Source organism: Bos indicus, chromosome 4 (assembly GCF_029378745.1).
Source record: "Bos indicus isolate NIAB-ARS_2022 breed Sahiwal x Tharparkar chromosome 4, NIAB-ARS_B.indTharparkar_mat_pri_1.0, whole genome shotgun sequence".
In the NCBI taxonomy this organism is placed as follows: Eukaryota; Metazoa; Chordata; class Mammalia; order Artiodactyla; family Bovidae; genus Bos; species Bos indicus.
In genome coordinates this window covers 93,285,713-93,309,352 of record NC_091763.1, presented here as the reverse complement: position 1 = coordinate 93,309,352, position 23,640 = coordinate 93,285,713, and the positions used below count along the sequence as shown (strand labels likewise).

The 23,640-nt window shown below is 37.4% G+C and overlaps 1 protein-coding gene across 4 annotated transcripts in view; it reads left to right on the top strand.

Annotated features, from left to right (window-relative positions):
* Positions 1 to 23,640, top strand: part of TNPO3 (transportin 3) — a 111,366-nt gene that overhangs the window by 63,365 nt on the left and 24,361 nt on the right. For 3 of the 4 annotated variants that reach the window (XM_070788138.1, XM_019959055.2, XM_019959056.2), the window contains 8 exons: positions 7,589 to 7,732; positions 10,348 to 10,523; positions 11,262 to 11,400; positions 12,611 to 12,757; positions 15,001 to 15,108; positions 16,788 to 16,879; positions 19,366 to 19,505; positions 22,181 to 22,372. In XM_070788138.1, coding sequence (XP_070644239.1) covers positions 7,589 to 7,732; positions 10,348 to 10,523; positions 11,262 to 11,400; positions 12,611 to 12,757; positions 15,001 to 15,108; positions 16,788 to 16,879; positions 19,366 to 19,505; positions 22,181 to 22,372 — 1,138 coding nt within the window. Of the gene's footprint in view, positions 1 to 1,160; positions 1,336 to 7,588; positions 7,733 to 10,347; positions 10,524 to 11,261; positions 11,401 to 12,610; positions 12,758 to 15,000; positions 15,109 to 16,787; positions 16,880 to 19,365; positions 19,506 to 22,180; positions 22,373 to 23,640 lie in introns of those variants that run through there. The other variant, XM_070788139.1, reaches the window with a different exon arrangement.

Sequence of the window (23,640 nt, the reverse complement as noted above, 5' to 3'; positions counted from 1 at the left end):
GCTTTGCCCCAGATCTAGAACCCTTGGTTCCTTTTAGTATCAGTTTGGGTCCAGTCAGGAGAGAGAAACCACCTACTAATTTATTGGGACTATTCAATATAAAGAATGTTTAACTATAACAGGTATCTGTAGTAACAAGGGATTGTCTAATAAGAGGTAGAGAGCTCTAAAGAGTATACAAATAAAACAGATACAAGGAGCAGTCATTAAGGTCAAGGCTAAGATAGAGTTTCTAAGAAAGGAAGAGTTCACCCCTCTCCCAGGACTGAGATTCAAACCCTGTTGGTGATGGTTTGGTCATGGTAAAGAAGTCACCGTGGTGCTGCATGCCACTGAAAATCTCTCCTCTCAAACTTGCTAAAAATCTGCTTTCTAGGAAGGCCAAGAAAGTTGTTAGGGAAGGTATCTCACCAGAGGCACTCTGCAACAGAATCAGCGGGGTGTGGGAACGCCAGAGGAGGCTACTGGCCACTGTGTAATGTAGGCACCGGAGAAGCTAAGTGCACTGAATCTGTTGCTAAAGAAGAATGTACATTCCTTAGGGGCCAGGAGCAGTTTGCTGAAAAACTGTTGGTAAGGATGAGAGTTGGTGCTGGAGAAAGTGCTGGCCAATAAGCTGGACACCAGAGAAACTATCAGTCTGGGGCTGAAGAAGCTGCATGTTCTTTAGAAGGCTGCTTAGTGAGCACACTAGAATCAGGAAGCAAAACCCTTTTCCTTCTGCACTTTCTCTCTAGTGACCTTCCGACAAAAAGTTAGTACCAGCTGGCACGGGACAAAAATATTTTAAGGGCCCAGATCCATTTTCACAGAGTAGTTCTAAAAGGGTGAATTTGGAGCTGAGAGGCAATAGTTCTGCAGCTGGCCCCAGTCTTGCCTTTTAACTTAGCTCCCATAGGTGCTCTTTTATACATATTTAAACACCAGTGCAGTGGTGTAACAAGCAGATAGAAAATATGGAACTACTACAGTCCTCACTTATATTGATTACAAGGCTGTAATTGGTATATATGGCTTTTTTCTTCCACAACTCATTTCATGTTTTCTCTGCTGCTATAGGTTGAATATTTGTGTGTGCCCCTGCCTCGAAATTCATATGTTGAAAACGAATCTCCAAGGTGATGGTATTGGAGATGTGGCCTTTCGGAGGTGATTAGGTCATGACAGTGGAGCCCTCATGAATGGGATTAGTGCCCATATAAAAGAGACCCCAGACAGCTCCCTTCCCGTTTATGCCATGTGAAGACACAGTAAAAAGACAATTGTTTATGAAACAAGGAGCAGGTCCTCAGCAGAGACTGGTACCTTGATCTTGGACTTCCAGTCTCCAGAACTGTAAGAAAGTTTCTATTGTTTATAAGCCACCTGTTCTGTATTATTCTGTTAATAGCAGCCTGAATGGACTAAGACACCTGCCCTGACCAGAAACTTAGCTGCTTAGGATTCTTTACTCTGTGAATTTACCCAAGACTTCATTCCCAAAAAGTCTGAGCCCTCAATCATCCTGCCTTGTGGATTGTTGTTTCTATAGTTTTCCATTAACCTTTTGGGCATGGAAGTAACAAAGAGACTCCCTAGAAAATCCTCTGGGTTCCAGACCTAGAACTCCTTGCTTTGATTATATAGAAGCAATACAGTGTTTCACTGGTAATTGTGATTCGTCACTCTAGTCTGTAAAGTAACTCCTTTTCCTGTTGGTTCAGTGGCATAAGAAGCTCCCATTGTCCAGGTGGTATTTTTATGTTCCAATTCACTGGAATTATTTTTGAGTTTCCTATTGGAAACATACTTTCTTTGGGACCCAGATCTCCAAACTAATAGAGCTCAGAGTTGCCCATTACTGTACTTCCTTTACTCTGATATGAGTTTCTTGATTTGCTATGATACCATCATGGTTAGATGTGGTATTCTTTGAGTCTATGAATGATAATGTTGACAGAAGCATTATAAGCAGGGAAGACGGTTCTATATCCAGAATTTGTGCCTATTCCTATGAGAACAAATCTCTGCTTCCTCCATGATAGAAGCCAATATAATCAGTGAACCTGGTCTCCGTGGCAATTGGTGCCACTGGGGACTCAGTGTTCGTCTCTGCTGTTGACAGACACTCATCAGTATTGTTTACCTGTTAAGCCTTGGTAAAGTGGAAATCCATGTTAATATATGTTTAGCCTCCATCCCTACTACTCTGGCCACTTTGTTTGTGAGCCTATTGAGCAAGCACTGGATGGCTAGGGAAAGAGGCTGACATTGTTAGAGTTTGTCATTTTGTCTATCTATCATTGGGATATAGTGATGCTCTGGTGGGTATTCACATCAGGCAGAAATCTGTGCCCATTTATATGTCATTCATATACCTCTTTCTCAGACTTGCTTGTCACCAATCTTCCAGTCTTGTTTCTGCCAAATCCCTGATCATCTATCCAAATGATTGACAAGGGTCCATGAATAAGTGGCGATCCAAATTTCTTTTCATCTCACTGCAGACATGGTGGACAACTATACAGACTGCTTGAAGTTATGGCCACTAGGAGGGTTTTCCTTCAGCATTGGCCTTCACTGTGGCCCCGGAGTGGGCCTGTAATCCTATAGCTGTCTGCCTTCAGGTGGTACCAGCATATGCAGATCAATCTGTAATCCAAGCTTGAATGTTTTCTTCAGTTATCCAGTTGTAAGGAACATCCCAGGAGGCCACAAGCATGGACTGAAGGGGATGAATCAATGTAAGAATAAGTGGTGTCAGAGAATCTGAGCCATCTATACTCATGTAACATTTTTGTAGCTTCCAAATCTTCCTGTACTCAACCTCTTTATATCATTTTCATCTGATGACAAGTCTCTTGTTATGCATGCCCAATCTTAAGGCTAGGTAGTTTAGTCAGTACTTAGTTCATGGTCGGAAGGTCAGGTCACATAATCACCTGATGTCCTATGGATAGGCCTGCCCAGGTCTTATAGTAAGCCAGAAGCTGATTTTCAAAAGACAGATAGTTACCTGTAGAAGAGTGCATAGATTTGTTCCAAAATTCTAGATATTTGTACTATGATGTTCCTATTGGTACTTCCCAGAGACTCCATACACTCACTAAATGAATACTCTCAAGAAAGTATACTTGTGTCAATGTTTGGCTCAATCTAGTGTTATAGTCCAGCCTTCCTCAGTCTAACACCTTTCTGCGTGTTTCCTAGGTTTCTTTAGACACATTTAAGTGAAGTTTCACAGTTGTATTGGTGTATAAGTTGTTTCCTCCTGTTCCCCTAGAACATTCTGAGATTTGACCCTAGTTTATGAGTATTATTGGGGATGTTTGTGGAAGGTGTTGAAGAGATTGGGCATCTTCTTTCAAGGCCTCTGTCTCAGATGGGGTTATTACAGGGCTTTGAAGCTGAGAAAGGCTTGTCTCAGACACTGGAAGGCAGAGGCTACTTCTATTGGTAAGGGAGACTCAGAGTGACTTGGATTACCAGTTTCATTAGGGTCCAACTGGATGTCCCCATTCCAAACTTCAGAAGTCTGCTGTTTACCAGTCAATTTCAGAACTTTGACATGAGAAACTTGGTAGGACTGTAAATTCAACTGTTGTTTGTAATTCAGCAAGCCACACAATTAAATTTTGTATATGAGTTTGAGCAATATTATAAGAGCTTCATTTAGAGCTGTCATGGAATGCTAGTCATGTTGCTAGTTCTCAGACTGTGACTTGAGCTGGGTTAACAGACCAAAGCTTGTAATTTTGTAAGCACTCAAATGACTAAAAAAAATTCAGCAGCCGTGATAGTCCTTATAGTTATTATTACTGCCATGATGATCAAGTGCATTTAGCTACTTGGACTTGATTTAGCACTTCATCGTAATTGATGACAGGTGATATCATCATGGTATCTGAAAAATATTGATATACCTTGTGGGACTTAATAAGGTCTATAAGTCTCTCGTGTCTTTTGTCTTGTTTTAGGACTGAGAGGATTAAATTAGTCCACAATTACCAAGAAAAATATGTACTTGGCTGTGATAGAAGATACTAAAGACTTCTTAGAACTTTTTTCATTTAGTTCCCCCATTTTCTCTTTAATGTTTTTATTCTATCTTTTTATTTTGTCAGTATTACACTTTGTGGTCCATTCAAATGGACTTATTCCTAAATATTGTATTCAACTTTTAAATTTTTTAAAAATATTATTCTTCTTGCTCTTGAACTGAGCCTGGACTCTTAATATTTTTCTCCCTTCATTTATTCTCCATTTTGTTAATTCAAGATCAATTATTATTTGTTCTTATTCAGTCACTAAGTCCTGTCTGACTCTTTGCAAACCCATGGACTAGAGCACACCAGGCTCCTCTGTCCTCCCCTCTTTCCTGGAGTTTGCTCAAGTTCATGTCCATTGAGTCAGTGATGCTGTCTAACCTATCTCATCCTCTGCTGCCCCTTTCTCTTTTAGCCTCAACCTTTCCCAGCATCAGGGTCTTTTCCAGTGAGTCAGCTCTTCACATCAGTTGGCCAAAGTATTGGAGCTTCAGCTTCAGTTCTTCCAGTGAATATTCAGGGTTGATTTCCTTTAGGATTGGCTGGTTTGATCTTCTTGCAGTCCAAGGGACACTTGAGAGTCTTTTCCAGCACAATTCGAAAGCATCAATTCTTTGACACTCAGCCTTCTTTATGATCCAACTTTCACATCCGTACATGACTACCAGAAAAACCATAGCTTTGACTGTACATGAACCGTTGTTGGCAAAGTGATGTCTCTGCTTTTTTAATACACTATCTAGGTTTGTCATAGCTTTCCTTCCAAGGAGCAAGCGTCTTTTAATTTCCTGGTAGTAGTCACCATCTGCAGTGATTCTGGAGCCCAAGAAAATAAAATCTGTCACTGCTTCCACTTTATCCCCTTAGGTTTGCCATGAAGTGATGGGACCAGATGCCATGATCTTAGTGTTTTGAATGTTGAATTTCAAGGCAGCTTTTTCACTCTCCTGTTCCACCCTCATTAAGAGGCCCTTTAGTTCCTCTTCACTTTCTGCCATTAGAGTGGTATCATCTGCATATCTGGGGTTGTTGATATTTCTCCTGGCAATCTTGATTCCAGCTTGTGACTCATCCAGCCCAGCATTTCAAATGATGTACTCTGCATATAAGTTAAATAAACAGTGTGACAATAAATAGCCTTGTCATACTCCTTTCCCAATTTTGAACCAGTCAGTTGTTCAATGTCCAGTTCTAACTGTTGCTTCTTGACCCACATACAGGTTTCTCAGGAGACAGGTAATGTAGTGGAACTCCCATCTCTTTCAGTTTTCCACAGTTCATTGTGATCCATAGAGTCAAAGGCTTTAGCACAGTCTGTAAAGCAGAAATAGATGTTTTTCCCTTGCTTTCTCAATGATCCAGTGGATGTTGGCAGTTTGATTTACCTTTTCTAAACCCAGCTTGTACATCTGGAAGTTCTTGGTTCCTGTACTGCCGAAGCCTGTCTTGAAAGATTTTGACATAACCTTGCTAGCATGTGAAATGAGCACAATTGTACAATAGTTTGAATATTCTTTGGCATTGCCTTTCTTTGGGATTGGGATGAAACCTGACCTTCTCTAGTTCTGTGGCCACTGCTGAGTTTTCCAAATTTGCTGACATTCTGATACAACACTTTTTTAACAGGATCATCTTTTAAGATATTTAATAGCTCAGCTTGAATTCAATCACCTCCACTAGGTTTGTTTGTTGTAATCCTTCCCAAGGCCCACATGACTTTATATTCCAGGATATCCAGCTCTAGGTGAGTGACCACACTATCATGGTTATCTGGGTCATTAAGTCCTTTTTTGTATAGTTCTTCTGTGTATTCTTGCCATGAATACACATGAAATATTCCCTTGATATCTCTAATTATCTTGAAGAAATCTCTAGTCTTTCCCATTCTGTTGTTTTCTTCTATTTCTTTGCATTGTTCATTTAAGAAGGCCTTCTTGTCTCCCCTTGCTATTCTCGAACTCTGCATTCAATTGGGTATATCTTTCCCTTTCTCCCTTGCCTTTGGCTTCTCTTCTTCCTCAGCTATTTGTAGAGCCTCCTCTGACAACTGCTTTGCCTTTCTTGCATTTCTTTTTCTTTGGGGTGGTTTTGGTCACTGCCTCCTGTACAATGTTATGAACCTCCATCCATAGTTCTTCAAGCACTCTGTCTACCAAATCTAATCCCTTGAATCTATTCATCACCTCCACTGTATAATATAAGGGGATTTGATTTAGGTCATACCTGAATGGCCTAGTGGTTTTCTCTACTTACTTCAGTTTAAGCCTGAATTTTTCAATACGGAGCTCATGATCTCAACCACAGTCAGCTTTTTAGGTATTGTTTTTACTGACTGTATAGAATGTCTCCATCTTTGACTGCAAAGAACATAATCAATCTGATTTCAGTATTGACCATCTGGTAATGTCCATGTGTAGAGTCATCTCTTGGGTTGTTGGAAAAGGGTGTTCTATAACCAGCATACTCTCTTGATAAAACTGTTAGCCTTTGTTCTGTTTCATTTTGTACTCCAAGGAGAAACTTGCCTGTTACTCTGGATATCTCTTGACTTCTTCCTTTTGCGTTGCAATCCCCTGTGACGAAAAGGACATCTTTGTGTGTGTGTGTTTGTGTGCTAGGAGATGATGTAGGTGTTTAACGAACTGGTTAACTTCTTCAGCATTAATGGTTGGGGCATAGATTTGGATTACTGTGATGTTGAATGCTTTGCCTTGGAAACAAACTGAGATCGTACTGTTGTTTTTAAGATTGCACCCAGGTACTGCATTTTGGACTCTTTGTTGACTATGAGGGTTACTCTGTTTCTTCTAACAGATTCTTGTCCACAGTAATAGATATGCTGGTCATCTGAATTAAATTCTCTCATTTGAGTCCCTTTTAGTTCACTGATTTCTAAGATGTCGATATTCAATCTTGCCATCTGCTGCTTCTCAGTGTCCAGTTTACCTTGATTCATGGACCTAACATTCCAGGTTCCTGTGCAATATTGTTCTTTATAGCATTGAACTTTACTTTCCTCACCAGACACATCTACAACTGGGTGTTTGCTTTGGCCCAGCCAGTTCAGTCTTCCTGGAGCTATTAGTAGTTGTCCGTCCATCTTGAGTGGTGCTGTACGGCATGGCTTACAGTTTCATTGATTTACGAAAACCCCTTTGCCACGACAAGGCTGTGAAACATGAAGGGGCTGAGATGATGAGTGCTAAAGACAATTCTCTTGTTAAGATTATATTAATACAGAAGTGGAATCTAAGAAATATAGTTGTTTCTGAAACATATGTATCTTTGAACCAGTCTCTGCCTCTGTGTAGCTCAGCTTCTCAGGTTAGAAAGTGGAGATAATAAAGATAATAATAGTATATACATACTTGTACAATTTTAGTGGAGGTTAAATGATTTAAGAGCAACAAGACAGTGTCTGGCAAGTAAAAAACACTTTTAACTGTTATTGCCATCCTTCTCAGTATCATATCTATAAAGTGATTGTAAAAATATTTCATTTTTTAACAATGTTTTAAATGTAAAAATTGGTATTATTTTTATAATTATTTTTTTCTTTTCAGATGACTTGTGTAGAAAAAGCAGGAACAGATGAGAAAATGCTTATGAAGGTCTTTCGCTGTTTGGGAAGTTGGTTTAACTTAGGAGTTTTGGACAGTAACTTCATGGCTAACAATAAGTTACTAGCACTCCTTTTTGAGGTTTTGGTAAGTAATGGCTTCATTTATGAAATGGCTTTTGTTTATTTCTGGCACATAGTCACTTAAACAGTAACTGCCCTTATGGGATATAAGAGTGTTTTCGGATTTTTGCAGTGTGAGTAGGAAGTGTATGGTAAGAAAGCAGCACTGTCCCTTCCTTGTTGCCAAATACCACATTAAGATATTATTTTTAGTGCTCAGAATATAATGTAGTTAGGTTTAAGAGAAAAGCAGTTTTATATGTAAATCATTGATTTACATATTAAAAGTCAAGTAACAAAAGTACCGTTGGCATCTTTTTCGTTATTTTTAAAGTATGAAGTTGTGTGTTTCTAATAATGACCATTGGGTGGTTGAGACAATTACAGATCAGAATATTATCTTCGTAGTTGAGATAGTTAAACATTAGGGTATGTATAAGATGAATTTTGGGTTTTTGAGATTAAAAGTCGTGTCTTTTTATATACTGGTACATTTCTTTCTTAAACTTTAAAAGTAATAATGGCTAGTAGTACATTCCTCTGTCTTGGTTGATGGGAGTGCTTAGAATAAGACTAGTTTTTAGAACAAGAAGCAGCAGTATCTCAAGCACAAATGTTAAACTGGTCTTTGGAGGTGGGTGTGACTTTGTCTCTTTCTCCCTGATGGTTTTCCTTCCATGAACACATATTAGGGTGGAAACTCTGTATTTCCATACTGGGTCTATGCTGGTAAACTATTTAGAAGATGCTAGCATGATATTAATTGATATCACTGGATTTAAGAAAGAAAAGGAAAATGGATTCTTCAAGGAGACGTTTTAGATATTATATATAATGTTTTTAGTGTATTTTTGCTGTCATTCTTGCATCAGAAGCTAAAATTCAGGAAAATTAAGATGCTAGTAATTGTTTTGCTAATCATTATCTTTGTCTCCATGTCTGTTGATGCCATACCTTAATGATAATAATTCTGATTTTCATCTCACCAGGTTGTGTGAAAGAGTAGTCAGTATTAAAAAATTTAGGTCCCACTTTTTTTTTTTGAGTATATAAATATGACAACATATGAATGGAGGACAGTCTAAAATACACTTCAAACTTCAGTGATGACTCTTGGGAACTGAGATTGGGGTAAAGAACAAACCAATGTGCCAGATATATTGCTATTGTTTTCTCTATTGATCCAGTGTCATGACCAGTCCTCTGTTACTTAAGAATGTTTCTGGAGTCAGAGTCAAATATATTCTCATTCTTATATTCTTTCAGTGGTTTGCAGTCATGCCACATAAAACTAAATAGTTTGCTTTGTGCTAGGGCCTCCCTGGTGGTTCAGTTGTAAAGAATCTGCTTGCCGTGCAGGAGACGTCAGTTTGATCCCTGGGTCGGGAAGGTTCCCTGGAGAAGGAAATGGCAACTCAGTGCAGTATTCCTACCTGAGAAATCCCATGGACAGAGGACCCTGGCAGGCTATAGTCCATGGGGGTCACCAAAAGGGTTGGACATGACTTAGCAACTAAACAAATGCTTAGGCCAGGACCTTATTATATAGCTTTTTTTCTTATAGTTCTTTTAAAAAATATTTTAAAAATAATAATTGATATATACAAAAGAGTAAATTTGAACATTTATTTAACTTTTGAAACATTGTAGTACAATGAATATTTTTGAGTTCACCACCACTCAAAGAATAACCTAATGAGTAATTTGTGTCTTTGTGCTTTTCCAACCCTGCTTTTATAGCTTTTTACCCCCTTGGAGATTCTAAATGTCCTTGTGTTTTATTATTCACAAATGACCAGTATGCCTTACTAAATTTATCCAATCTCTGGACTATTTAATAGAACCCCTAGAGGCCTCCCTCCTTGAACTTTCTAATATGCTCTAGTTTGTATCAGTTGTGTCCATTTGTCATCCTGGGACTTTTCTTTACTCTGCTATGGATTGGATTAACCTTTTTTTTTTGAGCCCATCTCAGATACTTTCCTCAGAAGGATATGTGGGAAATAAATACTGAGTTTTTGCATGCATTCTTGAGAAATGTTTTTATTTCATTCTTAATTAATGATTTAGCTTAGATATAGAATTCCAAATTCAATATTCTTTTTCTTCAAAATTTCCAAGGCCTTGTTTTCCTATATACTGGCAGGTATCATTACTAATGAGATGAGTAACTTGATTTTTGCTCCTTTCTAAGTTACCTTCTCTTTTCCCCAGAAGCTTTCAGAACCTCTCTTTAACCTTAGTATTCTGAAATATCAGAGTAATGTGTTAGGTTTGAGTCGTTGATACTTACTTGTTGAACCTTTTCACTTTAAATAGTACTTGAATATCAGAAAAAAGATGGAGAAGATTTCCATGGAAAATAGGGCAGGGAACACAAGACATTCCAGGAGGGACTAGTGAATGGGAGAAAACGTGAATTTTAGAAGTCATGTGACCATCCATGATTGAAGTACCAAAAGACAGATTTGCTTGGCAAATAGTCAGAAATAGGAAGATTGATGGATGTTGTCTTGTTGAAGGCCATGAATATTAGGCTGTTATGTGTATATAAAGTACATGTTCAGAAACAGGCTTTAATTGCTATCCTATTGGATTACAGCTTAATTATCTTACTTCCCTATTCCTGCTACCTCCCAGCAACAGGATAAGACCTCATCGAACCTACACGAAGCTGCTTCAGACTGTGTGTGCTCAGCTCTCTATGCCATTGAGAATGTGGAAACCAACTTGGCATTAGCCATGCAACTTTTTCAAGGAGTCCTGACATTGGAGACAGCCTATCATATGGCTGTGGCACGTGAAGATTTAGATAAGTGAGTAGTTATTAAGGGCAGGAGACCATACAGCCTGGGATTCTTTTAAGTCACCTTCTTTTCATTCATATTTTGCCACTGAAGCCCTGTCTCTAGCTTCAGTTATTCTTTAGCGTTTACAGCTAAAATACATACCAAATCTTAACTGTACCTTCAAGTTTTAACATCCAAAAATTTTCTCCAAATTATGGAAGGAAATGAGAATGAGATTGAAGAGACTTAAAGAGTCTTCTTCATCTCCAAATCTCTCAGACATGCTGCCACTTAAGTTTGCTAGATTAAAAAAAATAAAAACCTCCATTCTTCATGACCCTGTGTAAATATATACATTGCATCCTCAAGATCCTCTGCTATTCACCTCTGAACCAGGAGTGGAAATCAAATGCAGAGGGAGATGTAGTGATCATGTAGAATAGTAAGTTTTAGCACTTACAGAGGATAAGGCTCTAAGAGTTAGGGATGACCTTTGAAGTATCAAGTGTGATTGAATGGGAATTTTCTTCAGATGTTTTAATAATTGAGAATTGAACTGACTTACTTACATTTGCTTATATGTTTAAAAGTATATGATTTAAGGAACGATGTTTGCTGAGGAGATTGTGCTACACCATAGCAAATAATCACTACATGTCTCTTAGGCCAAGGATTGTTTCTTTATTTGATTAACTGTGTCTGTGAGTATGTACACATAATATACAGATATCTGACTTGGTGTTCTTATTCCTTTTTCCTTTACAGAGTTCTGAATTACTGCCGTATTTTCACTGAACTTTGTGAAACTTTTCTTGAAAAAATTGTTTGTACGCCAGGCCAAGGCCTTGGGGACCTACGAACTCTGGAACTGCTTCTTATCTGTGCAGGGCACCCTCAATATGAGGTAGTGTTTACACTATGCTAATGCCATTATTTTTCATTTGTATGTTGCATATTGTCTACATTCTATTATCTCCTATACAGCTTTTTATTTGTGGGAAATGATAGTTTTATTTTTAATTAATGTCATGAAGAGTTTACTCTGCTGTGAATTAAAAAAAAAATTATATGTCAGCTTCTGCTTTGATTCTTTTCTGTTTTCCTACTTGGTTTTAGCTGGGCTGACTGGTACATAGCATGAAGGAATCTGTTAGAAACAAAGCTTATTACTTTTCCAATGAGGCCCCCTCTCTAGCTTTAGTTATTATTTAGAGCTTTATAGCTTAAGAAATATACCAAATATTAACTGTACCTCCAAGTTTTAAAATCCAAAAATTTTCTCCAAATTATGGATGGAAATGAGAATGGGATTCAAAGGACTTAAAGAGTCTTCTTCATCCCCAAATCTCTAAGACATGCTGCCACTTTTAAGTTTACTAGATTAAGAGAAAAAAAAAACAAAAACACAACTCTATTTATTCAAAAGGCTTTATCTCCTCTTAATAGTATAAGAAATGAGAAGAACTCCCAAGCTTGGTTAGCTCTATTTAAATAGCTTCATTTTGGATCTTTGATGGGAAAAGGATGGTAGGGCCCCTCTAAGGGAGGGGCCTAGTAGTTCTTGTGAGTCTCAGTGTTTTTTCTGTGATCACATAGAAGATAATATGTGTTTGCTTGACATACTTTCATGACAATATCTGGATTTTGTTGAAACTCAAAAACAGTTTTGGGCAGAAGTATTGCTCTACTTAATAATAATCTCTCCTTTAAATAGTGCCACATATAAGATAAGCTGTGGTTTGTACAGATATTTGCAGGTTTATCTGCTGAGAGGTGTTTTAATTTCAAAAAAATAATTTCAGAATTTAGGGAAAAAGACTACATTTTAAAGAGATTTCTGTATATGTTTCTCTAAATTTAAAATTCAGTATACTGCTGGAGAAATTTTCTCAGGCCTAGACAGAGAATGTAAAGCCAGTCATCCTAAATGTTGAGTTTTGGGTCTAACATAGAAAGATAATTTGGGAAGATAATAATCTGCTAGAGAAAAGGTGGCTGCTAAACTGGTTCCACTCATACTAGTTTAAAGTGTTTCTTTCCTGTTAGCCCTAGTAATAATAAAACTGCTTTCTTTTCTGATCCAAATAAACCATGTTTTCTCTTTCTGTTGATAGGTAGTAGAAATTTCCTTTAATTTTTGGTACCGACTAGGGGAGCATTTGTACAAAACGAATGATGAGGTTATTCATGGCATCTTCAAAGCTTACATTCAAAGGCTGCTTCATGCCTTGGCTCGCCACTGCCAGTTGGAACCAGATCATGTAAGTTTTCTTCTCTATTTAATCATGTCTTGATTTCCTCTTCTTTTCAGTGCTAACTTGAAAAGGAACTGAAAAGATAGAGAATAAAGCTAATGGAATCTGCAGGTTTTCTGTCATTCTAGCTTACACTGAGGAAGTCAATACCAGTTTAATGAAGAGTGCTATGCCTATGTAGAAAGAAATCAGTCCTGCTGAGTCAGTAATTCTTCTGGGAATTCACCTTAAATAATTCTGCTGAAGAAAAAAATTGTTATGTACAAGGCATTATCTATAAATGTAAAATATGGTAAATCCATTTACAAGAGTATAGAAGAGGAAGTTCCTTGGTTAGGAAATTCCAGTGGTTAGGACTTGGTGCTTTCACTGCTGCGGGGCCCAAGTTCAATCCCTGGTCAGGGAGCTAAGATCCTGCAAGCTGTGCTGTGTGCCCTCCCCACAAAAGAGTATTATAGAAGAGTTACATAAATTATTATGTAGCAACTTGATGGATCATAATGCAGCAGTTAAAAGTAATTACTTGACTTCTCTGGCAGCCCAGTGGTTAAGACTTTGCACTTCCAATGCAGGGGGTGCGGGTTGGAGAGCCAGGATCTCCTGTGCCATGCAGCCAAAAAAGTAAATGAAAATAAATAAAACCAAAAGAAACTATAGAAAAAATAATACATTTTAAAAATAATAACTTTAGATAGCAATAATTGGTATCCTAAATGAAAAAATGAAAATGTAAAATTTTATGCTGTGTATTTTTAATAGTATAAAATACGTGGTTGGATTAAAACTAAACACAAAAATGAAATATTTGTGTGAGGACATGGAAAATAACATGAGTCTCCCCTGAACACATAAGTGCAAATTTTTCTTTATATTACTTATGCTGATTTTATAATTTAAAAATGTAGAAATAATCTATTTGCTTAGAAGAAAATATACAAGAAATATTATAAAATGGTTAATTGGAAAATGCTTCAACCACATTCTTTGCTTAGTTATTTCAAATTTTATAGTGTTTATTTCATCATTTTGGTTGGGTAGTTTAATATCTCTGTCCTTCAGCCTATAAATTGGAGTGGATTTTTTTTTTTTCCTATTAATATTAAACCTGGCCTGAAAACTGTCTGTGCTCTATATCTTAATGTTAATGTTGTCATCTGAGTTATGGTATTTTGTATTTCCACAGAACTTTAGTGATGATTTAGTTCAGTGGTTTTCACTACTTTTTTTTTTAAACTGAGGAATCCTGTCCTCAGGATTCCATAGTGCTTGGAAGCATGATAAGTAAAAAAACACAGAGTTACTCTGGTTTAAATGGCTGTGTTTGCTTGATCCCTTTCTTCTCTCTGCTAGTTCTGTGGTACCACTTCCCTTGTAGGTAATTCCATACGTTTGTAGGTGTGCCGTGCTTCATAATTCATTATCTCATCCGAGTCAACCATTATTTCCTCCTCATTCCTTGACTTTAATTTTTTTCATCTTAAAGCAAGAATGTTGAATTAGATTAGCAATTCTCAGTAATACTAAGGGCTTTTCCCAGAAACTCATGGTCCAAGATTCTTATACATACCCATAACATAATTAGTTATGTTAATCTCATAATTAATCTCATAATTAGTAAACCTTAGTGTACTCACAGGGGGATATTAGAGTAAGGAAAACTTCAGAAGCATGAAATGTGAATGATCTCTGTATTTTTTAATGAAAAAATTTAAATATACAGCAATGGTGAAATAATTTTACAATGAATATCTGTATACCTGCTGCCTAACTCCTACCATTAATATTTTATTACACCTGTGTTATGTATCTGTGCACCTATATAAAATTCTTTTTAAAGTCTAATATTCTGTTGTGTGTCTAGTTGTGGTAATGGTTGATTTTGGTAGATCTTGAATCATAAAGTTTCAGAGGCTTATTCAGTAATAAAAAGCTAGACTTTATCTACTATAGATAGACTTATATTCTAGAACACTTTCCACCTCCACCACTCCAGATTTTTCCAGCAACAGGCAGGATGTAGCTTGGACGTGCCAAAAAATGTTTCTCATAGTAAAGGTAGAGCGTAGGTTGTATTGATTTGACATACCTTAATGTTTGGGATACTTTCTGTGGTAAAATATCTTTGTGATTTATGCAATTTATCTTTTTATTCATTGGGACTGAACTGCTTAATGGGTTTTTTATTCTTTTAAAAGTTAGTGAAAACCTTAGTGGGTTTAAAACAAATGTTATCTGATTTGAAATTTCAGGAGGGGGTTCCTGAGGAGACTGATGACTTTGGGGAGTTTCGGATGCGGGTGTCAGACCTGGTGAAGGACTTGATTTTCTTGATTGGATCTATGGAGTGTTTTGCTCAGGTAAGCCCATTTGAAGATTCTCATCAGCTTTACCAGTCATTCTAATTGTGTTCACTTCTGTGTCTTCTCTAAGTGTTCCATCTTTTTCTTCAATCTTGATGGCTAAATAGGACAGTAGATATGCAGGTGCCTAGCACACTGCCTGGCATATAGTAGCTATGTTTATTTAGTATCTTACAAGCCAATTGCAGTGAATAGTTCAGTTATTGTTTTACACTATATTCTTGCTAGTGAGAGCTGTTCCACTTGTACCATTGAAATGGAAGATCATAGATAAACCTTAAAGCCCCCAAGATACTTAAAGGGAATTTGGACCCAGCCAGGAAAAACAGACAAGTTTTTCTGCTTTTAATAATTATATATCAACTCCTGGCCATCTTAGTTATTTGGCATTTCGTTTATTCACAGTTATGGTTAGATTCCTTTGCAGTGTCATCCCAGAGATGACTGTAGTAGAGTAGAAGAATCATGTCCTATGGCTTTCCTAATAATCAGTGAGTAACATTTTAGGTCATAAGGTTACAGTCATCACCATTCCATGTCACTTAACATTAGCATAATATCAGGTGGTTTTCATATTGCTGGATCATGCTCTGAATCCTGAAATACTGATTTTGATGGTTTATCAGTCATACTGAACTGACCTAATTTGGAAAATGGGTAACCCATGCATTTGGTGTATTTTGGGGAATCATCTGATTTAGAAAGTGTTAAAATAATTGTAACTGTATTTCTTTATATTAAGCAAAGTGTGTTTCTTGACCTAATCACAAAGGGTTAGGGATTCTTAGAAAGCAGATTTAAGTGAGATCCCCACTAAATCACAGGCAGATGCTCTGTGCTCAGATTTCAACTCTTTTCTCACTGGCTCCGTGACTTTGAACAAATGACTTGTTCTCCAGACCTCAGTTTACAAATGTACATTAATTGTGAGTCTTGTCCAAGGTGTGTACTGTGGAACACCAGTCTCATGAGATGTTCTTTTCTGGAAAAAAATAGTTCTGTCAATTAAAACTGGAGAATGACCTAAATAGTATATTTAAAGGTTCTGTGAAGTCATATAAGAGAATTGTTTAATTTCATTTTACCTAGCAGTGTGTTATTTGATTACGGAAACCTAGACTAACAACCAGTCACATTCCACTGATGGCTACACCCTGGGAAGTTTTAGGACATCTCTGAGTATTCTGCTTGGTCTCTTCCCACCCACCCTTGCTTGGACATGGTATTGTGATGGGTGCTTCAGAACAGCTACTTTTTAGGAATTTAATCTGCTAGTGTTGATGCAGACAGGTAGTCAAAATAATAAATGTAAAGCCAATGCATATGCGGAGGTTTTACATCATTTTTAAGTGTGTTAATGTATTTATCAGTTACCAGAACCAAGAAAAGACACTCATGTAATTTGTTTTGTTTTTTCCATAATACTATTTTGTAGGGGCAGATGATAATTTGATGTACTCTTGGGAACCTAAATGGATTTGTTTCAGATATTAAACTAGTATTGATTTAGAGTTAGTGAAGATTTGAAAAATGAAAATACTATTCTCCCCTGGCTCTGAGAGATAATTAAATTTAGAAACAAGGGGCTGAATTTAACTAACAGGTTTTTTGTTTTGTTTTGGAACTCTATTCTGTTTTTCTTTTAATGGATCCATAATCCACCTCTTCTTCTCTAGTTATATTCTACTCTGAAAGAAGGCAACCCACCCTGGGAGGTGACAGAAGCGGTTCTCTTTATCATGGCTGCTATAGCAAAGAGTGTTGATCCGTGAGTGTCTATAAGTCTTTTGCTGGGAACTCTTAATATCAGAGGAAGGAAAATTGCGCCATTTTTCCTCATGTGGGATATGTTTGGAAACTCATAGAACTTCTTTCTTCTATAATGCTGTCTAGTCTTCTGACTTCTAAGAGACTAGTTCAGAGTAGCATGCATTGCTGATATCCATGTTTTAACCACATTTTCTATAGTTAAAATTCTTTTGTTCTTGATGCTAGGAAAAGAACGCTGATTTATTTTTCCAACCCAGGCTCCCTTGTGAAAGTTGGTATAATCAAAAATTTATTAGACTTAAATTGTTGGCACTTGCTTAGAAGCATTTGAATAGGCACTAATTTGGCTCTCACCTGCTTTTGTGATCTTGGGTAAGTTATGCTTACAAATATTTAACTATATTGTTCTCCTTTTTTCCTGTCTTGGAGAATCATTTTTAAGTTTCAGAGAGGCACATCATAGTTATCGTATTTCTTAAAAGAATAACAAAATCTAAAGGGGAATTATTTTTGTTATTGCTGTTGGAAATTTTTAAATTATTAGAATTTGATTTCTCCTTGCTTAGCAAAGAAATCCTATTTATTATTTCAACATGAATCCTTAAAAACAGAATTTACTTTGTTCTGTGAGTTTATAAATTGATGCTGATATCTGTCAAATTTTCCTGTATTGTATGTAATCAGACACCTGCAGTTGAGCTCTCTGTACAGGGCTTTGGTTGGAGAGATGGTTAAGGCATGTATTCATAAAACGTACAGTGCTTCTTTCTTAGCTGGCTTTCAGGGTCTAGTCAATGAAATCTTATATACTTTCTACTCAAGGAAATATTTAAGGAGATCAGAGTTGGTTTGTTTTTCTCTATTAAGAAGTTCTGAAAATCCCATGGACAGATGAGCCTGGTAGGCTACAATCCATGGGGTTGCAAAGAGTCAGACATGACTGCGAGACTTCACTTTCACTTTCATGCATTGGAGAAGGAAATGGCAACCCACTCCAGTATTCTTGCCTGGAGAATCCCAGGGACGGGGGAGCCTGGTAGGCTGCCGTCTATGGGGTCGCACAGAGTCGGACACAACTGAAGCGACTTAGCAGCAGCAGCAGCAGGAGAAGGGCTCAGAGAAGGCAATGGCACCCCACTCCAGTACTCTTGCATGGAAAATCCCATGGACGGAGGAGCCTGGTGGGCTGCAGTCCATGGGGTCGCTAAGAGTCGGACATGACTGAGCGACTTCACTTTCCCTTTTCACTTTCATGCATTGGAGAAGGAAATAGCAACCCACTCCAGTGTTCTTGCCTGGAGAATCCCAGAAACGGGGGAGCCTGGTGGGCTGCCGTCTACGGGGTCGAACAGAGTCAGACATGACTGAAGCGACTTAGCAGCAGCAGCAGCAGTCCTGAATCACTTATCATACTGTTTGCTTTTAAACCCTTTTTGGTATCTTTTGGAACCTTCAGTAACAGTCTGAAGATATTATGCTAATGATCTAACTGATTTGTGATTGTGTATGAGAAAGGATGCATAGAGAGTCTCAACACTAGCTTAGTGCCTTCAGGAAACATAAGGCATAAACGAAAGATTTTATTTTGTTTTTTCTTTATCCACATTTCACGCCAACTGCATGATTACAGGTGTGGGTTTGTTTTTATTTTTGTTTTATAAAGGGCTTAATAGACTTAGTTTATCAGGAAGGATCGTTCTTGTGCTAATCCAGGATTTATTTAAACATCTTTCATTTCTGGATTACATTCTGGTCATTTGCGGGACATCCTCCCCTCTGCTTAAAAGAACTTGAGCCTGTATCCTTGAGGGGTGAGAAAAAGAGAAGGAAAAGGAAAAAATAAACTCATGGAGCTGTGAAAAGTATTTGGATAACTTTAATTTTCCCTCATGTTTTAAGTCAGAGCACCTTTATCTATTCCTGCAGCTTTTGTTCTTGATTCTTTAGTCAGTGAGCTGGCCCACCCATGCTTACCTGTTCTTAAGGTTTCCATTATCCAGCCATAAGAAATCTTTTGGAGAATAACAACTAATAGGAAGTGGTCTATAAGAATTATTTATTCATTTAGTTATTCAGTAATATTTATTTATTGAGTGCCCACTATGTGCCAGGCGCTGTTCTAGGTGCTGCAGATATAGGAATAAATAGTGAATTCACTAAAAGACATTGGTCCACAGTAAATGCCTACCTGTCCAGTTTGAAGAGCTTTATTTGATAGCAAGATGTGTCTTTAGACACTTCACTGGCATTTAGAAGATTAAGGAGCAGTGTGCTTCTCAACTGAAACAATGATAACTTCCATTTCTGTCTTTTACCCCTTTTTGAGGGTTAAAAATTTTTATACCAGATTTAAGCACTTTTATGCAAATGGTTACTTATTTAGAAAGAAACCCTTAGCAATGATTTGTGTCATTGCAGCCTGTTTATTGGCCATAACCTCACCTCTGAAATTGTTAACTCTGAGTACTTGCCTTCTAAACTCAGGGAGAACAATCCAACACTCGTGGAGGTCCTAGAAGGAGTTGTCCGTCTCCCGGAGACTGTGCATACAGCTGTGCGCTACACCAGCATTGAGTTGGTTGGAGAGATGAGCGAAGTGGTCGATCGAAATCCTCAGTTCCTTGGTATGTGTGAACGCTCCCCTCTGTAACTACTGCTTCTGATTTTTCTGATTTCTTCTTCCTCTCTTACTTTTGCTTTTGTTCTCCTACTTTCTCTTTTATTGATAAGTAGACTGTTTCTAGACACCGAGAATAGATACATGAGTTACTGCTCAGTTCATACATTTTATAATTTGATCACAGTCTTTGGAGAAAGAACCTTTGAAAATTAGATCTCTAGATAGGGTGACAGTTTGCTACTAGTACTCTGCTTCAGCATAAATATTTCTGTCTTTGTTAGGTTTTGGCATAGGCTTGAGCTAATCAGACTCTCCTGTAGTTCTAACCTAGAAGCTGCCAGTAGACTAGAGCAAAGGGGAGGGCATTTCAGTGTTAAATACATACACTATTTAAAAACTAAGAAATATTATTGAAACTAAGTACAAACTAAGATGAAGAGTGTTGAGTTGTATAACCTCTGGCTGTCTTGAAAAAATACAGATGTAAAATAATTTTATAATTGAAAGTAAATTTAGAAAGAATTTCTTCTAATTCCCTCATTTTCAAGATAAGAAAAGTGGAGTCCAGAGAGACTAGAGAATTTATCTAGGTTAATATAAATAAAGTCCCACTGACACTCAAGACACATATTCTGAGAATTTTAAGAATCCTTAAATGTGTGAGTATGATTAAGTTTGATGTGCTGTGTTTCTCTCTCTTTTGACTGTGCTGGGTCTTTGTTGCTGCTCAGGCTTTCTCTAGTTACGATGAGCGGTGGCTGTTCTTCAGTTGCGGGGCACGGGCTCCTCATTGCAGTGGCTTGTGTTGTGGAGCACAGGCTTCAGTAGTTGCAGCATGTGGGCTTATGCTTTGCAGCTTGTGGGATCTTCCCGGACTGAACCCTCTCCTGCACTGGCAGGCAGATTCTTTACCACTGAGCCACCAGGGAAGCCCTGTGCTTATCTTTATTACTACCTTTTGACTTGATTTTATTTTACACGTGATCTCTTTTTTTATTGCCTGAAACTCTTACTTAAAAAGAGCTGTGTTGGACTTCCTTGATGGTACAGTGGATAAGAATCCCCCTGTCAATGCAGGGGACATGGGTTCAATCCCTAGTCCAGGAAGATTCCACATGCCATGAAACAGCTAAGCCCATGTGCCACAACTACTGAGCCCGCGTGCTGCAACTACTGAAGCCCATGTGCCTAGAGCCGTACTCCGCAACAAGAGAAGCCGTAGCAATGAGAAGCCTGCCTGCCGCAACTAGAGAATACCCCCAGTCTCAGAAACTAGGGACAGCCGAAGCGCAGCAACAAAGACCTATCGTATCCAAAACTAAGAGAGAGCTGTGTGTTCCTGTTCTCTTGTATCTGTATACAGAGCATATGATAGGTAGGCTTACATTGTAGTTGAGCCACTTTCAAGTTCAACATACCATTAAAATTTTTTTCAAAATACCTTATTTTCTAATTCTTAAATGTCTTCACTTATCTGCCACATCATTTGGCTTCTTTTCTGAACAGTTTTTCCACAGAGAAACAAAGTGCATTTACCTGTTTAACACTTATCATTCAGTATCACCTTGTGTATCGTTTAAATTTGTGCCTTAGTTAGAAGACACAGTGCTGCATATTCATACTTACTGTAGAATAGTCAAAATCACAAATATTCAATTTGTGAATTGAGAATATTTCAAAATATTCAATTTGAGAATCACTGAGGCCTATAGTATTGGACAGGGAAGCCTGGCATGCTGCAGTCTATGGGGTCACAAAGAGGTGGACAAGACTGAACGACTGAACTGAACTGAATAATTTTGGAGTTACTTGGACTAGGTTTTAGATTCTAGTTCTGATTCTCATGCTAAATAGGCTGTGTGTCGTGGGAAAGCAAGGGTTCCTGCTGGGTTGCTGCCTTATTTTTCTCATTAGGCTAAAAATGGAAATAACTTTTAAATGGGTTTTCAGAGAGTATTTCTTTTATGGTATGAGATTACTCTATAGTTCACATAAAGTGCTCTTTAAACATGGATGGTTTTTCTTAGGGTTTTTTCATAGAAAAACTTTTACAAAGCAAGGTAAAGGATAAGTAGGATTTGCTGTATACAAATTTGCCTTTATAATCAGTTTTCTTAGAACACTTACGTTGGTAACAAGTAAGACATAATGAATTAACTCCTCTCAAAGTGCTAAGGATCTGTCGCTGTGGTTTTTATAATTATAAAGAAGTAAGTATAAAAGTGTCAGCTTTGGGTAACTTGTCATTGTCCTGATGTAGGTGATTTCTTTTTTATTTTTTACAAGTAATGATTAATCTGTGAGTATTGTGGTACTCTCTGAGTTTTATCTTCTTTCTTACTTTAACTGTATTCTTAATACTTGGATGGTTATATCCACCAGTGTTTCAAACTGAGTCAGTGGTTTTCAAACCGTGCTTTGTGAAGCCCTAGCAATAAGCAGCAGTTCATGTCCACAAGGTAAGAAATGCAAGATAAATAGATAGGCCTCGGAGCTCTCTGACACTGTCACTGAGATCAGCTCCATTTTTATATGTAAATACCTTGGGATTTAAACATATTTCATTTTTTAAAAATGGTTCTTTTGCTTTAAAGGAGAATATAAATCTCTGTTCTAACAACCTAGAAGTTTTCCTTAAGCTTCAAATATGTGATCTTTATGTATGACTTTTCTCCTTAGACCCTGTGTTGGGCTATTTGATGAAAGGCCTGTGTGAAAAGCCTCTGGCTTCTGCTGCAGCGAAAGCAATTCATAACATTTGCTCTGTTTGCCGAGACCACATGGCTCAGCACTTTAATGGACTCCTGGAGATTGCCCGTTCCCTTGATTCCTTCATGTTGTCTCCAGAAGCTGCTGTGGGCTTGCTAAAAGGTATTTACTTAAGATATTAAGAAAGAACAGTCTCTAAGCCACTTCTGGGGATTATCTTGTGTCAAGTTGTATCCCCCTTTTCAGTTGCAATTTACTCAATGATGAGGAAGGTCACTCTGGGAGGAGAGGATGTGTGATTATGTGTGCATGCATTCTTAGAATGTTTTAAGGCTGTATAACTAATTCAAAGTGCTTATAGAATTTATATCATGGTCTAAGATTTTGAGTGGAGTTAACATATTGGAACTAAATCATAGTTCCTTTTTGAGTTGAAGGAAAGAATAAAAAGGGAGACCAAATAAGCATTGCTATACCAAAGAGATAGGTGGAAATTTAAAGGTAGTCTGCCTAGATCAGTCCTGTAACTCAAAGCCAAGGGTTCTGGTCACTTAATGGTCTTTAACCATTACTAATTAGTTTACACTGAATTGATTGAGAGGCAAACAGCTAGGGTAGTGATGAAACTCAAAATAATAGAAGAATTAGAGATATTAATACTTGGGGAAAAGACTTAGACAAATGGCTATTTTTTAATATTTGAAGGATTATTTTTAAAAGAGGGAGCAGGTTTATTTTATGAGTAATTATTATTGACAGTTTACTGGCTTTTAGAAAGAAAATGCTTTCTAACCATGCTTTCTGCAGACAGATTGGTGTGTCCTGTCAGGTAGTGAAGTTCTGACAGCTGGTGTATCAAATCAAAGATTGGGTGATAGCACCTGTGAAGAACCTTGTACATTTCTGTGAGTGGCAGACAGCCTTGTCCGGATTGGGTGACTGTTCTCACTTCTGTGATCAGGTTCCCTACCAGCCAATGTAACTATGCATTTTTAAGACGGACTTTCTTTTTTAAGCATGGGTTTTTGTTGTTTCTCTTCGGAGGCGTAGATAATGAGGCATTAAATCAGGTCATGTATTTTCTTCACTACTAACTGTGGGTATTGCTGCCATCTTGTAATTTTCTAGTGAAATTTAACCTTGATGATAGCATGACAACTAACTTGTAATAAAATGTGGTGTCCCAGTTATATTGGTGGTATCTTCTAGATGGAGAAACCTTTTTAGTAACATTCTTTTCTGTAGGGATAAATTAAAAGGAAAAATTGTGTTTGTTAGATTTTTACCCCTTCTAGTTTTAAGTAAAAAATCTAATTCATCCATGGTTACAGACTGTTAAGAAAAATCATTCAATATTTTATTCAAATTTGAAGGTTTGAATTGATTACTGTTCTTTTGAATAAAATTTTAGGAGATGAAAAAATAATAGT